General features: G+C 49.1%; 1 protein-coding gene across 3 annotated transcripts in view; it reads left to right on the top strand.

Annotated features, from left to right (window-relative positions):
- ATCAY (ATCAY kinesin light chain interacting caytaxin) overlaps positions 1–17,030 on the top strand; it is a 45,745-nt gene that overhangs the window by 11,745 nt on the left and 16,970 nt on the right. For 2 of the 3 annotated variants that reach the window (XM_077331672.1, XM_077331671.1), the window contains exons 3-6: positions 8,715–8,773; positions 10,476–10,700; positions 14,378–14,563; positions 16,005–16,107. In XM_077331672.1, coding sequence (XP_077187787.1) covers positions 8,715–8,773; positions 10,476–10,700; positions 14,378–14,563; positions 16,005–16,107 — 573 coding nt within the window. Of the gene's footprint in view, positions 1–5,232; positions 5,413–8,714; positions 8,774–10,475; positions 10,701–14,377; positions 14,564–16,004; positions 16,108–17,030 lie in introns of those variants that run through there. The other variant, XM_077331673.1, reaches the window with a different exon arrangement.

Here is a 17,030-nt window from a genome sequence, read left to right as displayed (position 1 = left end):
GTGAAAAGGAGGCCCTTCTCAGCTGCAGCTAGCCCCTGCGGAGGGTCACAGTCATCCTGTGTCCCCTCGGACAGTTGGCGCCCTTGTCTCCTTCCAGCTGCTGCGGCACAAGGCTCCGGAGCAGATGGAGCCGTCCAGCAGAGCCAGCATCCCGTCTTCCTTTCCCCTGGATCATTAGCTTAATGCGCTCGTCTGTGAAAGGCCCAGCTGCAGTGGGGATCTATGAGCCTCTGTCTGCAGCCCCAGGGGAAGGGGGCGGGGACACTCATGCACACTTTGCATGCCGGAGGTCCCAAATTCCCACCCTGTGTATACGGCTGGGAAAGGCCTCCCTCGGCCCGAGCCACTGCGGGTTCTTGGCTGGAGGTGGCCAAAGGCCGGTCTGATTCTTTGTGCCAGCCTTTCTCACCTTTTGAATGTTCAGAAACCCCTGAAACATTATTCGGGCTTTGAGGAACCACAACAGTGGCTCGATCATGCAGAAGTTGGTTGGGGAGCAGAGCTGTGGACACGCCCACCTGGGGTCCCTCCCCTTCCCCTCCCCTCCCCCCCCCGGGCCCGTCATTGCCATTTTGGGAAAGGGCAGCAGGTCGACATGACCCTATATGGTCCCATCACACGATACATGCTTAACCGATTTTTAAAATATGTTTAAAAATAAAACCAGCAATCGCTGGTTTTCTTGTCACCCATGGGAGCCTCTTCCTGCCGTTCTCCTCAAGACAAGCTGGTACCCCCCTCCACTTCCTTTCTCAAGTAGGCACCTGATGTGGAGTGTGAATGAGCTGGGACCTAGGTATCATGTTTCAGTAATTTAAAGGTGAGAAGAAAAGGTGGGAAGAGTTCGTTTTCAATGGGCTGATGGCATGATAATTTTTTCACTGCCTACACCCGAGCGGGCAGAGGAATAAGCTCAACTTTAGCAGGAACCACTCTGAGGAAATGCACATTTGGGGGGGGGGGCAGCTTCTTGTTTTGTGGATTAAGGCCAAGTAAGAGCCTAGTAAGATGTGGCCAACTGGATAAACCACCAATAAGTGGATGACTCTCAGCTCTATCTCATGCTTCTACCAGACTCAACACACACCTGGAATATGCAGTATCTGTAGTGTGCATGATTTAAAAGGATAGGAAGAATGGCCTGCAGGGGGCATCGGAGGTGGTGTGTATTTAGCATAGTGTGTTTAGCATAGTGTATTTAGCATAGTTAGAACAGGAACTTCCGGATGTTTTTCAGATGATCTCCATCAGTATCCCAAATGGCTCGAGTAGAGACTTCATGCTGCTTTGAGCACACTTCCTCCCTGCTTGCCTCCACAACAGAATGAAGACAGAAGAACAGGACTCTGAAACATAATCTGAACAAAATGGGTGTGGTGATGATGGGGGAGGGCTGACCCAGGAAACAGGACATTTCCTGTTTGGGATGGGGCTGCACTCTTCCTAAAGGAGCAGGCTCATAGCTTAGGGGTGCTGCTGGACTCTCATTGGATAAGCAGGTGGCATCATTGGCAAGGGATGCCTTTTACCAGCTGTGGCTGGTGGGCCAGCTGGGCCATTCCTTGGCAGGAAACATCTTACTGCTGTGGTGCATGCTGTAGTGACACCTAGTTTAGATTACTGCAGTGTGATGCCCATGGGGCTGCCCTTGAAGACCATCTGGAAGCTAAAGTTGGCTTAGAGTCCTGCAGGCCGTATGTTGGCTGGAAAGAATTGTAGGGAACATATAACTCCAGTTTTTGATCTACCTACACTGACTCCTGATTCCTTGTGGGCCCATTTCAAGGTGCTGGTATTGACTTTGCTATAGGGATTGCAGCCGATGTACCTTAAGAACCCCCCTCCCCTATACAAACCTAGCCATCCACTCCACTCCACTCTTTGAAGGCTCTGTTTTGTGTGGTCCTACCAGCTGAGGCCAGTCACTTGGCAAGTCAAGAAATTACTCCATCGTGGTGCCAAAACCTTGGGACTCCCTTCCCAGGGAGATTTGTTGATTTCCCTCATCTTCTGCCAGTGGGTGAAAACTTTGTTTCTTTAACATCGCCCAGTTATTGGCCCTCCCCGTGGCATCAGTGTTTTGTGTGTTTATAGCCCGTGGCTTCTTTAAGACCAACAAAGTTTTACTCAAGATAGAAGCTTTTGTGTGAAAGTACACTTCTTCAACTACCTATAGCTAAACTAAACAGACAGATGGTAGATAGACAGATCGATACATAATCTGAAGAAGTGTGCATTAACAGAAAAGTTTATATCTTGAATGAAGCTTTCTTGGTCTGCAAGGTTCCATTTGGGGCATCAGAGGCCCTAAAGTGGGCCAGGGCCAGGAGGCGGTTGGGCCAGCAGCCATGTCATGCATTGGGGGGGGGGGGGGATTTGCCCCACTGTCATGCAGGCGCTGGCCCAGCTTTTTCCCTCTGTGCATAATCGTCTTTATGTTTTTATTGAATTGCTTTACATATGCCATGTTTCAAATGTTGCTTCAAGGTTGATATGTTTTAATATTCAGATGTTGGCCTCTGAATATTGTTGGTTTAATATTCAGATGTCAGCCTGTTGTTGGAATGAGATCTGTGGGTAGATTATAGTTTGGGGGTTTGTGTCAAACACCCATTTTTGCTGTTGTTGGTCCTCACTTCTGTGAGCAAGTCTGTGGCATTTAAGCCTCAGGGTTCCCTAGCAGTATAATGGGGCTATATTTTAGTAAGTCTTTGTGGTTAGCCTGTCCAAAATGCGTTGTGTGTGTTTGGTTGGAGTCACTTGCTGGTTGTCACCTGGAGTTAGTTTTGCACATTCGCTTCTGCTTGGGAAATGCCTTGAGGGGCTTTCGCTCCCTAGGAGGGTCTACAAACCTGTCCGTCTCTGTAAAAATTGGCAGGATCTGAATATAGCTCTGAGTCCACGGCCTCAACTAGCTATGGCTGAGTTCACGTGTACTGCTCTAAAGTAGGGTGGCCAAATCAGACTGGCAAAAATTACTACAGATTCGCAGAGGGGAAGGGCCTCCCTAGGGAATGATGACATAGAATTCCCCCTCCAATGTAGCACAGTTGTTAAGGGTAGCATGGTGTAGTGGTTAAGAGCGCGACCTGTAATCTGGAGAACCGGGTTTGAGTCCCCATTCCACATGCAGCTGACTGGGTGATCTGGGGCTAGTCATAGCTCCCTTAGGGCTGTCCTCACAGAGCAGTTCTCTCAGCTCCACCTCCCTCACAGGGCGTCTGTGGTGGGGAGAGGAAGGAAAGTAAAAAAGGCGAATGCCATTTTGGGCTGTATCAACAGGGGCATCACATCGAAATCACAAGATGTCATAGTCCCATTGTATACGGCACTGGTCAGACCACACCTGGAGTACTGTGTGCAGTTCTGGAGGCCTCACTTCAAGAAGGACGTAGATAAAATTGAAAGGGTACAGAGGAGAGCGACGAAGATGATCTGGGGCCAAGGGACCAAACCCTATGAAGATAGGTTGAGGGACTTGGGAATGTTCAGCCTGGAGAAAAGGAGGTTTAGAGGGGACATGATAGCCCTCTTTAAGTATTTGAAAGGTTGTCACTTGGAGGAGGGCAGGATGCTGTTTCTGTTGGATGCAGAGGAGAGGACACGCAGTAATGGGTTTAAACTATGGGTTTAAACTTTAAACTAAGATATCAGGAAAAAAATTTCACAGTCAGAGAAGTTCAGCAGTGGAATAGGCTGCCTAAGGAGGTGGTGAGCTCCCCCTCACTGGCAGTCTTCAAGCAAAGGTTGGATACACACTTTTCTTGGATGCTTTGGGCTGATCCTGCGTTGAGCAGGGGGTTGGACTACATGGCCTGTATGGCCCCTTCCAACTCTATGATTCTATGATTCTATGATTCTATGATTCTAAAAGGTCTTCGTAAGCTGCTTGGAGACTCCTTTGGGTACTGAAAAGCAGGGTATAAAAACCAGCTCTTCTTCTTCGTCTCCTCTTTCTCCTCCTCCTCTTCCTCCTCCTCCTCCTCCTCGCACCTATTTTTTCCAGGGAAACTGCAAGCAGTTTCATGTGTCCTACAGCAGCTTTGAATGTATGTAAGAGACTGTGTGGTGTAGTGGTTAGAATTTTAGTCTCCACTGCCATGGAAGCTGGGCCAGCCCGACAGCCTTTACCTTCCCTACCCCACAGGGTTGTTGTGAGGATAAAATCTAGAAAAGAATAATGAGAGCCACTTTTGGTCCCCACTGGGAGGACTGACATGAAGTCATTAAACACATATCAAATTTCTGGTTCAGGGGATGACCAACCAAGGAAGGTTGACTCTGCCAGGGGAAGACCAGCATCAGAAGAAGAGCTGGGCTTTTATACCCTGCTTTTCACTACCCAAAGGCATCTCAAAGTGGCTTACAAACAACTTTCCCTTACTCTCTCTAGAGCAGATGCCCTTTGAGGTAGGTGGGGCTGAGAGAGCTCTGAGAGAACTGTGGTTGGCCCAAGGTCACCCAGCTGGCTACACGTGGAAGATGAGTGGAGAGTCAGGATTAGAGGCAGCCTCTCTTAACCAGCACACCATGCTGGGGGCGGGGGGTGCATTGCAAAGAATCCAAACAACCAGTTATCGATAGTTTATTTAAAATATTATTTTAGGGCTCGTTTTGCATCCAAAAAATGCTCAGGTTGTTTTCCAGGACACTAAACATTGTCTCTAGATGTGAATGCAGTGGCATGAATAGGCTTGGGACGTGTCTTGGCCTGCCAGAGATTACTCCAGGGGTAGTCAAACTGTGTCCCTCCAGATGTCCATGGACTACAATTCCCAGAAGCCCCTGCCAGCATTCGCTGGCAGGGGCTCCTGGGAATTGTAGTCCATGGACATCTGGAGGACCGCAGTTTGACTACCCCTGGATTACTCCATCTGGCGGCAAACCTCCCTGGCAGAGACAGAGCCCAGCCAGGCGCGTGAGAATTGAGCTGTCTGGAAAGGGGATATTTTCACCGGATACCAGATCGTTGCCCTGGAAATCAACATTCCTCCATGGAGAAGATAAGAAGGAGCTGAGGCGGTGGATTGGGAAAAGACCCCCAACTCCCTCCGAACAAAAGGTTCCACCTCCCTGTCTGCTTGCCAGAGTTCAGCCTCGTTACGACCCTTGAATGATGCTGGAGGTTTGGGATGCAGGGAGCATGCTCAGTAAGCCACTAGCTAGTCACCGGCAAGAGCAGGTACCTTATATGGCAAAGCTGAAGCATCACATGTTCGGGGCTGTCCAAAGTGGTGACACATGACCCTCTGGATCAGCTGTGTTGATCAGGAAACTCTAAAAGGGGGGGGGGACTAGAAAATAACATTCCTGTGCTCACGCAAGCAACTACATCAATCAAATGGGAAAGAAAAGGGAATGGTGAAAATCCGAAATTTGGAACTGGCTCAGGGTAGGCATCGCTTCCAGAAGGTAAGGAAAGACAGCTTTATTGGGGGGGGGGGGGAGAGAGTTAGGTTTTCCTATTTCCTTGCACAAAGTAATGCCGTGAAAACATGCGATGTTTTTAAATAACTGGAGGCCTAGCTGAGCTGTTGATGCTGCAGGTTTCGAGGCCAGTGCGTTTAATTTCCTTGCAGGGGAACAAAGAAATCGGGTGCGCGTTTTTTGCACATCGCAAACGTTTTGTCGCTCTTAGCAATCCTGGCGTTTCTGTTTGCTGGGCAAAACAACTGGCCTTGAAGCAGACGTGCCTCTGATCACAGTACAGAGGATTTCATAATAGATGACTGCAGGCCGGGTGGGAGATAATCCCCTAATCCCAATAATCACGCAGCCGAATTTGCTTCCGATGGATCAGGTCTTGTGAGAGGCCAGTGAGATGGACAGAACCGGACTGATTCTGACAAAGTGAGTGTTGGCTCGCAAGAGCTCAGACTCCAAATTCTGTTGGCCTTCAAAGTACGTGTGTGTGTGTGTGTGTTTGTGTGTGTGCGTGCGCTTGTGTATGAAGTCACATCAATTCACATCTGACTATTGGGGACCCAGAAGGGGGCTTTCAAGGCAAGGGAAAAACAGAGTCTCCCATGGTGGCCCCCATCCAAGTATCAGCGCTGCTTAACTTCCAGGATCTGAGGAGACTGGGCTACACCATGCTGCCTTCCCTCTAAGGCAGGGGTAGTCAAACTGCAGCCCTCCAGATGTCCATGGACTACAATTCCCAGGAGCCCTTGCCAGCATTCGCCAGCGAATGCTGGCAAGGGCTCCTGGGAATTGTAGTCCATGGACATCTGGAGGGCCGCAGTTTGACTACCCCTGCTCTAAGGTGCCACTAGACGACAATTTGGTCCTGCAATGCCAGATTAGCATGGCTATCCACCTGAAATCATCAACTGAAGCAGTGTGAAGATGAATATTGTATATGGCCTCTGCCCTCTAGTTGCCTCTTCCTTGCAAGAGATCCATCAGTTCTACAAGCAGAGTTCCACATGTGGTCACACACACACACACCCACAAAAGCATGCATAGTGGATGGAAGATACACTTCTGGGTAGCAGTGTGTGTGAACGAGATCTTGGGGGTACTTCTGGACTGTGAGCTGAGTGTGAGCAGACAATGTGATGAGGCAAATACAGTCTTGGGCTGTATCAACGAAGGCATCACGTCAAAATTGCAAGATGTCATAGTCCCAACCGTATGCTGCATTCATCAGACTGCACTTGGAGCCTTGTGTGCAGTTCTGGAGGCCTCACTTCAAAAAAGAGGTGGTCCAAATTGAGAGGGTGAAGAGGAGAGGGAGGAGGAGGATCCAGGGCCTGGGGACCAAGCCCTAGAGGGAAAAGCTGAGGGATCTCAGAATGTTACACTTGGAAAAGAGATGGTTGAGAAGGGACAGGATGGCTCTCTTGAAGGATTTGAAAGGTTGTCTCATAGATGGGGGGGGGGAAGGTTCCTGTTGGCAGCAGAGGATGGGGCCTGCAGCAATGGATTTAAACTGCACAGAATGGTACAGGCTAAAAATCAGGAATAAAATGTTCACAGTCCGAGTAATTCAGCAGTGGAATGGGCTCCCTATGGAGGTGGTGAGCTCCCCCTCACTGGCCGTCTTCAAGCAGCTGCTGGACAGAGACTTCTCATGGATGCTGCTTTGGGCTGATCCTTCACTGAGCAGAGGGTTGGATGCGATGGCCCTATGGCCCCTTCCAGTGCTGATTTTATAAGACGGAGACATGTTTCTCTTTGTCAACTCTCTCCAGCCCATTCATAATTTCATAAACCTCTATCATGCGCACACACGCATACGCGCGCACACACACACATACACACGTATTTTCTTTTGTAAACCTTTTGTCCCAGACAAAAAGGGCTCCGATCCCCTAGTCCTTCTAGATGTCATCCTCTGTACTTTTCCAGATCTGCAGTGTCCCTTTGGAGCGACCAGAACCAGAACTGCACACCGTATTCCAAATGAGGCTGCACCATGGATCTATAAAGGGGCATTACAATGTTGGCCATTTTATTCTTTCCTAATAATCCCTAATAATCTTTCCTAATAATCCACAAGAGCCTCTTGTGGCGCAGAGTGGTAAGGCAGCAGTCATGCAGCTTGAAAGTTCTGCCCATGAGGCTGGGAGTTCGATCCCAGCAGCCGGCTCAAGGTTGACTCAGCCTTCCATCCTTCCGAGGTCGGTAAAATGAGTACCCAGCTTGCTGCTGGGGGGTAAACGGTCATGACTGGGGAAGGCACTGGCAAACCACCCCGTATTGAGTCTGCCATGAAAACGCTAGAGGGCATCACCCCAAGGGTTGGACATGACTCGGTGCTTGCACAGGGGATACCGTTACCTTTACCTTTACCTTTAATAATCCCTAACACAGCGTTTGCCCTTTTCAGTGCTGTAGCTCACTGAGTCGCCACATTCACTGAGCTATCAACTACAAACCCAGGATCTTTTCCTCTCTCCATTTCAGCTACTTCACATTCCATTAGCCTATACTTGGAAGTTGGGGTTTCTTGTCCCTATGTGTATCACTTTTGCACTTATCAGCACTGAACTTGACCTGCCACATTGTCACCCACTCACCCAGTTTGTGGAGGTCCTCTTGGAGCTCTTCACAGTCAGCTTTGGCTTTCACCACCGTGAATTATTTGGTGTCATCTGCAAACTTGGCCACTATGCTACTCACCCACAGTTCCTGATCATTAATGAATAAATTAAATAGTACCAGCCCCAGTACCCCACTGCTTACTCCCCTCCATTGTGAGAACTGTCCTTTGATTCCTACTCTTTGCTTCCCATCATTTAATTAATTTTTAATCCATAAAAGAACTGTCCTCTTATCCCATGTCTGCTAAATTGACTCGAGAGTCGTTGGTGAGGTACCTTGTCAAAAGCCTTTTGAAAGTCCCAGTATCTGATGCCACCTGTTGTCTACATGCTTGATCACTTTCTCAAAGAAGTCTAAAAGGTTAATGAGGCAGGACTTGCCTTTGCGAAAGCCATGCTGATTTTCCTTTCGCAGTCCTTGTCCCTCTGTGTGCCTAACAATTCTAGCTTTGATTACCATTTCCAATAAGTTGCCTGGGATAGATATTAGAATGACTGGCCAGTAATTTCCTGATTCCCTTTGAGTTTTTCTTAAAAACTGGTGTCTCATTTGCTACTCTCCAATCTTCTGCTACAGCAGCTGAATTTAGTGTTGGGTTACTTATACAGGTTAGTAGATCAACAATCTCACATCTCTCTCCCTACCCTTTATATCCATTTCTACAGGCCTCTCCCCGAAGTGGCAGGAATGGAGTCTTTGGGTGGACCAAACGAGAACACATTGTGTAAGTACAGTGCTGGAAGTGCACCTTGCTAGCGACACAGATGGCTTTGTGCATTCCCTGCCTCACAACAGCAGGGAGTTACCCTGCCTGTCACTCTATGTCCCCCTCAAGGCCTTGTGCTTTGCAGGTTCCAACTTACTGGTCATTCCTGGCTCCAAAGAGACTCGCCTGGCCTCAACTAGGGCCAGGGCCTTTTCGGTCCTGGCCCCAACCTGGTGGAATGAGCTCCCGGAGGAGCTGCGGGCCCTGCGGGAGCTATCGGCTTTTCACAGGGCCTGTAAAATGGAGCTCTTCCGCTGGGTCTATGGGTGAGGCCAGGAGGAGTAAGGAGGGAAGGGATTCCACCATATTCCAAGAATGGTGGCCAGCAGTTTCCTCCCAGCTTCCCAGCGGGGGTAGGTGGGGGGTTGGTCTGCCATTGTGTTCTTGCTGGGTTTGAATTTTGTTAACTGTCATGTTTTGGAGGCGGGTAGGGGATTTGTATTTTACTTATTTTAACTTGTAACCCTCCATGAACCAGCTTTGCCGAAAGTGGCGGGTAAAAAATTCAAATAATAATGATAATGAAGATAATGAAGATGCTCTTCAGAGGACCTGGCCCAGTATGTGCCCCATCTCAGAAGCGAGGCAGAGAGAGCCAAGGCAGGGAGCACAGCCGCTGGAGATGGCCTCCCGGAATCAAAACCCCTTGTAGCATTCTTGTAGCATGCCTTCCTGTTGGCTTTGGTCAGAAGGTTTGATCGACCGCCCTGCTCTGAAGTCTTTTTAGAAATGTTTTTTTATCGTACTGTTGGGCCATTTGGTGCCCCCCACCTTTTAGAAAGCCTTCATGGTCTCCTTGTGCTGAGCAATTTTTAACCTCCTGCTCCTTTTACTCAACCACTTATTGATTTCCATCATTTTTATGACAGCGTTTTAAATGATTTTTTTAAACCCTGCTGTTATTTATAACATAGCTTCAAGAATGCTGCTACCACCTAAACAAATATTTTTATTAAAAACGATGAGCAACAATAACAAAAGTCCCCAATCAGCCCAAGGGCCTCTAATCCGGAGGTTTGATTCCCCACCCCTCCTCCACATGCAGCCAGCAGGGTAACCTTGGACCAGTCCCAGTTCTCCCAGAGCTCTCTCAGCCTAACTACCCCCATGGAGTGCCTGTTGTGGGGAGAGGGAGGGAAGGCGATTGTAAGCCACTTTGAGACTCCTCCAGGTAGTAAAAAGCAGGGAACAAAAAACAGTTCGTTTTTATAGTTTCTCAGTATAGTCCAGGGAAATCCCCAGGAACTCTGTGGCCTTTCCCAGAAGTTTGGCTGGCCACTGACATCACTAAACGTCAATGGAGCCCTCTTCCTCTGTTGCTCTACAGCGCTAGTCTCTTTCTAAATAATGGAAAAAGTAAATGTCTGATCAATTGATCGGCTGGCTCCTGAATTTTACTCCCATGCCCCTTTTTTGAAGGAACATGTCACTACATCCGGGGTTTCTCAACACCTGAAACGTATTTCAGGGGTTCCTCCATGGGCCAATGGTTGAAAAAGGCTGATCTAACCCATTAATTAAAGTATGTAAAGTTACAATAATGCCATTGGATCACTGAAATTCCCATCAGGTTATTTACTAGGATCATTGCAGTGACTTTTCTTCTACGAATATCATCTCAGTTCTGGACTAACTTTCCCCCCTTCTTTTTAACCCTCAGCACCTCCAAATACGTTAAATTTTAGTAACGGGGCACATCATAAACGGAAGACTCTCGTTGCCCCGGAAATCAACATTTCTCTGGATCAGAGTGAAGGCTCCCTCTTGTCGGATGACTTCCTGGACACCCCAGATGACCTGGACATTAATGTGGATGACATCGAAACCCCGGACGAGACAGACTCCCTCGAATTCCTAGGCAATGGGAATGAACTGGAGTGGGAAGGTAAGAGAACAGAGGTGGGGAAAGCCCACCATCTTGAGGCATTGCTTGTCTGAGTCAAGGGATGCTGGCTTTCGACCTGGCGATCAAGAGCTGACAGAGATAGCAGTTGGGACTTCCAACATCTTGGGAGTCTCTAAGGCAGGGGTAGTCAAACTGCAGCCCTTCACAAGTCCATGGACTACAATTCCCATGAGCCCCTGCCAGCGAATGCTGGCAGGGGCTCATGGGAATTGTAGACCATGGACATCTGGAGGGCCTCAGTTTGACTACCCCTGCCCTAAGGCATATTCCGCACATGTGGGATAATGCACTTCCAGTGTTCTTCAGAAGTGGATTTTCCTGATCCGCATAGGAAAATCCTGCTGCAAAAGCACAATGAAATTGCATTCTCCCATGTGTGTGGAATGGGACATTGTCTTTGAGAAGCCCATTGGTTTCCCCCTGTCTGGGCAGGGCTATAAAACATCCTACGTCAGGCTTAGTTTTTGCTTGAGGCAAAAACAGCACACACAGTAATAACAGGAATATACAATCTCCCAGCTGGTAATAAGTAAGCAAAGAAGGGCATTTACCCTTGCAAGATGCTCCGTCTTGCCTTCAGCTCTTGTAGTCGCTATAAGGACATTCCGCTTACCCTGAGGCAATGTTTTTGTGGGAGTGGCAAAATCGATACAAGAGAGCATATATTGTTCCACTGCCCTGCTTGTGTAGACATTCGTAGCAACTTGATTGAACCTCTCCTTAAAAAGTTGCCCGAACATCATGATGTAGATCAAGCAAAGAGGCTGCTAAGTGATGAGGCCCCTTCAGGTGACTACTCAGCTGGCTAGGTTTTGTGCCGCCGCCATAAAAATCCGATGCTCTAAAGTAGCATAATTTTAAGTTCTATTTTATGATCTTTTTAAAATTGCATTATATCAAATGACCATATTATTTTGGTCTTTTATGTATTAACTTCATATAACTTGGTCTGAACAACTGTAATAAAGTTTGAACTGAGGAATATACAATCCAGGACTATACAGAATACTGTGAAAAGCTAACAGTAAGTGGAGAATCTCGTCAGTAGCCTATATTAGCAATCCCCAACCTGTGGGCCGAGGACCACATGTGGTGCTTCGACTAATTGGAGGTGAGCCCCAAAGGCCGCCTTCTCCCCCCCCCCCCGGCCCTTTACTTCATCCCCCCCCAGCCCTTTACAACACACTTCATTGTTGTGGCATGGCTGTATCTTATTTTGAAGGGATGTTTATACATTACCATAGCGACCAGAGTCAGAGAGTGTTAGGGCAGTGGTTGAGGGTAGAGGGTACCCCCCCCACCGGGCCTCAGTAAAAGGCATTGAGTGGTCCCCGGTGAGTGGTCCCCAGCGTTGCGTGGTCCCCGGTGATAAAAAGGTTGGGGACCACTGGCATATATAACATATGTCCTCCATATGCAGCCAGCTAGGTGACCTTGGGCTAGTCACAGTCCTGTTAGAGCTGGTCTCACAGAGCAGTAACATCTCTCAGCCCCGCCTACCTCACAGGGTGTCCTTTGTGGGGAGAGAAAGGGACTTCTTCAGGCAGTGAAAAGCGGGGTATAAAACCCAACTCTTCTTCATAGATTAGCAGGAAATACTGAGTCACAATAATGTCTTTGTCCACCAGAGTAAATGTGTAAATACGTCAACTAATTGGACGAATGTTAAGGCTGAGCAGTTTGTTTTAAAATTGTTGTTGTTGTTGTTATGTGCGAAGTCGTGTCCGACCCATCACGACCCAATGGACAATGATCCTCCAGGCCTTCCTGTCCTCTACCATTCCCCGGAGTACATTTAAGTTTGCACCGACTGCTTCAGTGACTCCATCCAGCCACCTCATTCTCTGTTGTCCCCTTCTTCTTTTGCCCTCGATCGCTCCCAGCATTAGGCTCTTCTCAAGGGAGTCCTTCCTTCTCATGAGGTGGCCAAAGTATTTGAGTTTCATCTTCAGGATCTGGCCTTCTAAGGAGCAGTCAGGGCTGATCTCCTCTAGGACTGACCAGTTTGTTCGCCTTGCAGTCCAAGGGACTCGCAAGAGCCTTCTCCAGCACCAGAGTTCAAAAGCCTCAATTCTTTGGTGCTCGGCCTTCCTTATGGTCCAACTTTGTCTAGATTTGTCATTTGTTTTAAAATATCCTTATGCAAAACTGTGGACTGCCAGATTGATTTGCAATATGAAAATGAGGAGAAGAAGAAGAGGAAGAGTTTGGTCTTATATGCTGCTTTTTGCTACCCGCAAGAGTCTCCAAGTGGCTGACAATTGCCTTTTCTTCCTCTCCCCACAACAGACACCCTGTGAGGGAGGGGAGGGTGAGACTAACAGGACTGGTTAGAACAGCGCTACCAGGACTGTGACTGGCCCACGGTCATCCAGCAGGCTGTGTGTGGAGGAGGAGTTGGGAATCAAAACCCAGCGACCAGATTAGAAGCTGCCGCTCTTAACCACTACGCCACGCTGGCTCACTTACCAACATGTAAGATAGTTGGGTGAACTCTAATGGACACTGGGTGAAAATATACGAAATATCCCTGGGAATTCTGTTGGTTCTTAGTTTGTTTAGGACTCTCATCTTTGTAGTGTGTTTGTTTCGGCTGAAATGGGCTTCACAGCTCTGTGGAAATTTTCCATCAGGCAGAGAAAAGATAACCTGCACTACATTAATCTGGGCTGATTCTACACTTACTTTGATTTTTATGTTGTGGATCCTGCTGAATTCAGATCGATTTGAACTCGGGTCTTCCTCAATCTGTCCCCCCCCCCCATTGAAACAGAAAGTGCTCTGCACTTGATTGGCGAAGCTCAGATCGGGGAGGGGAGCCAAGCGCAGCAGGAGTCTCTCTCTCTTTTTTTTTCTTGAACGAGGAGGGGGAATAAATCCAAGAGGCAAATCTCTGCTGAGAGAAGTTAGGGCTTCTGGAGCGCAGTCACTTTAAGACAAGCCTTGCAACTGGGAACCAGGAAGTCTTTGAACTTACGCCCTGGCCAATCAGGGAGCAGTGAGTTAATTCGCAAACAGGAGACATCTACACATTTACTCATGGATATTTTGAAATATCAAGGCTTATATCCACTCCAGGATATTGTGGGGGGAAAGGTAGGGTCACTCTAGATCAATCATGCATGTTGCAGAGGGAAAATTTAAAGCGCCTCAAATCAAAGTGGAAATCAAATTCAGTGTAGACAGCAGGGATTTATTTGCGCTGGCAGTGGGTAAAAACCCCCATGCAGAATATACCCTGGTGAAGGCTTTTCTTGCAGTAAGTAGACTTATTTGGGAGTCAACAGATTTTAGGTTATTTCGATGGCTGTTACTGTGATTTACCTTTGTGTAATATGTATGAGACCACTTGCTCCTCCTCCACGTGCAGCCAGCTGGGGGACCTTGGGCTAGTCACAGTCCTGATAGAGCTGTTCTGACCGAGCAGGAATCTCAGGGCTCTCTCAGCCTCACCCACCTCACAGGGTGTCTGTTCTGGGGTGAGGAAGGGAAGGAGATTGCAAGCCACTTTGAGACTCCTTTGGGCAGAGAAATGCAGGGTATAAAACCAACTCCTTCTAAAATTCTGTTGCAAAGTGCATTGAAATAGTATAATTTGGCGTGTTTGAAACAGAAAACTCACAAATAACTCAGCCGTGTTTCTCGGTGTCTCTCAGACGATACTCCCGTGGCCACGGCCAAAAACATGCCCGGAGACAGCGCGGACTTGTTTGGGGACGGAGCCACGGAAGACGGCAGTGCCACCAACGGCCGCCTGTGGAGGACGGTCATCATTGGCGAACAGGAGCACCGAATCGATCTGCAGATGATCAAGCCGTACATGCGGGTGGTGACGCACGGAGGTGAGGGTTGTTGTTCCCCAGGGGCACGCTCAAAGGAAGGGTTTTCCAAAGGGCCTGTTCTGGTGGAGAGCAGCCGGGATGATCCCACTCGCTTGGAGACCGGTGGCAGAGGTGGGAAGAAGTATCTATTCAGCTGTTCCAAACTCAGGGATTCCAGCAATGCTGTAGATCAGCGGTCCCCAACCATTTGATGGTCGGGGACCACCAAATGGTAGCCCAAATGGGACCACCAAATGGTAGCCCGGGTGCTGCGCATGCGTGTTTGTGTCTGCCGGCGTGCCAGTGGCCGTGCCTGCCTCTTCCCCCCCCCCCCTGTAGCAGCAAAAAGCTAGCCGGGCCACGAGTGAAGTGGCCAATTTGGCAGCCGCTTCTCTCGTGGCCTGGTGAACTTCTCGCTGCAGGGGGGGGGAGAGGCAGGCATGGCCGCTGGCAGCCTGCTATCGAGGCCTTCGCGGCCCGATACCGGGCCGTGGGCCAAGGGTTAACAACCCCCACTGTAGGTCACGGGTGGGTGAACTGTGGCTCTCCAGATTGATTGATCGATTGATTTGTTATATTTGTATACCGCCCTCCTCGAAGGCTCAGGGCGGTTCACATGAAACAGAACAGGAACAGTACAGATAACTTGGATTAACAATGATGAATGAAATGAAGCAACAAGCAACATGGAACCGTAGAAAAATTTAACATTAAAGTAACTCCTACTGATAACCCAGTGGGCTGGGTGGAACTGCAGTGGGTGCCCTAGGAGGGGGCTCAGGAGGAGGGCCCTTGGGAAGGGATGGTACAGGTCGGCCTCAACCAAATGCCTGGCGGAGGAGCTCCCTTTTGCAGGCCCTGCAGAACTGTTCAAGTTCCATCAGGGCCCTGATCAGGTGGGGGGAGGCAGGATGGTGAAAGCTCTGGCCCTGGTTGAGGGCAAGCGAGCTTCCCTGGGGCAAGGATCACCAGGAAGTAGGAATTGCTGGGGCGTAGAGCTCTTTTGGGGGCATAGGCGGGGAGGCGGTCCCTCAGGTACACTGGGACCAGACTGTGTATGGCCTTGAATGTGATTACCAGAACCTTAAGTCTGATCCGGAATTCAACCGGGAGCCAGTTAGGCTGGCAAGGGCTCATGGGAATTGTAGTCCATGGACATCTGGAGAGCCACAGTTCACCCACCCCTGCTCTAGACGACGTTGGTAAATGTGATCAAGGCACATCTGATTTGTAGCCTGTAGGGTTTTCAGAGCAAGAGATTAAGATTCACAGAGGTGATTTCCCCACTGCCTGCCTCTCCTAGTGTCCCGAGAACGCCTCGGTGGTCTCCCACCCAACTACCTGCCGAGGCCTAAGGTGATATGGCTAACCTGAGCCATCCAGCTCCAGGCCATATAAGGGTAGGTTTGTTCATGCACAGCATCCAATGCCTCGATGATCTTTTGATTTTTCCCTTTCTCAGGCTATTATGGAGAAGGCCTCAACGCCATCATTGTCTTCGCTGCCTGCTATCTGCCGGACAGCAATCTACCAGACTATCATTACATCATGGAGAACCTCTTCTTGTGAGTGACAGCCCACTGGGCCACTTAGAATCATAGAACCGTAGAGTGGGAAGGGGGAAGGGAAGGCAGGATCAGCCCAAAGCATCCAGAATAAGGATCTGGCTGGACACTGCTTGAAGATTGTCACCTCCTCAGGCAGCCCCTTCCACTGCTGAATGAGACTCAGAGAATCCTAGAGTGGGAAGGGGCCATGCAGGCCATCTAGTCCCACCCCTGCTCAGTTCAGGATCAGCCTCAAGCATCCAGGAGAAGGATCTGTCCAGCCGCTGCTTGAAGACCACCAGTGAAGGGGAGCTCCCCACCTCTTTAGGCCACCCATTTCACTGCCAAACTAGACTCATAGACTCATAGTGGGAAGGGGCCATGCAGGCCATCTACTCCCACTCCCTGTTCAATGCAGGATCAGCCCCAAGCATCCAGGATAAGGATCTGTCCAGCCACTGCTTGAAGACTGCCAGTGAGGGGGAGCTCCCCACCTCCATAGGCAGCCCCTTCCACTGACTGAACTACTCTGACTGTGAAAGAAAATTTCCCTGATATCTAGCCAGTACCATTCTACTCAGAGTATAAACCTATTGCAAGTCCTCTCCTCTGCCACCACCAGGAATTTCTTCCTGCCCTCCTCCAAGTGACAACCTTTCAAATACTTCAAGAGAGCCACCTTGTCCCCTCTCAACCTTCCTTCAGCCTTTCCTCCTAGGGCTTGGTCCCCAGATCCTGGTTCATCCTTGTCACTCTCTGCACCCTCTCAATTTTGTCCATGTCCTATTTGAAGTGAGGCTTCTGGAACTGCAGACAAGACTCCAGGTGCTGCCTGACCAATGCTAGGGTTTACTGGACAACACCAACAGCTACTGTTTTAGATTATACAGGGAAGCCAGCGACATTTGCAAACACCCCTACAGTTTTAACAGCAAAAAAGA

Source organism: Paroedura picta, chromosome 4 (assembly GCF_049243985.1).
Source record: "Paroedura picta isolate Pp20150507F chromosome 4, Ppicta_v3.0, whole genome shotgun sequence".
NCBI lineage: Eukaryota > Metazoa > Chordata > Lepidosauria > Squamata > Gekkonidae > Paroedura > Paroedura picta.
The sequence above is the reverse complement of the archived record's forward strand: the minus strand, read 5'-3'. Positions and strand labels throughout refer to the sequence as shown.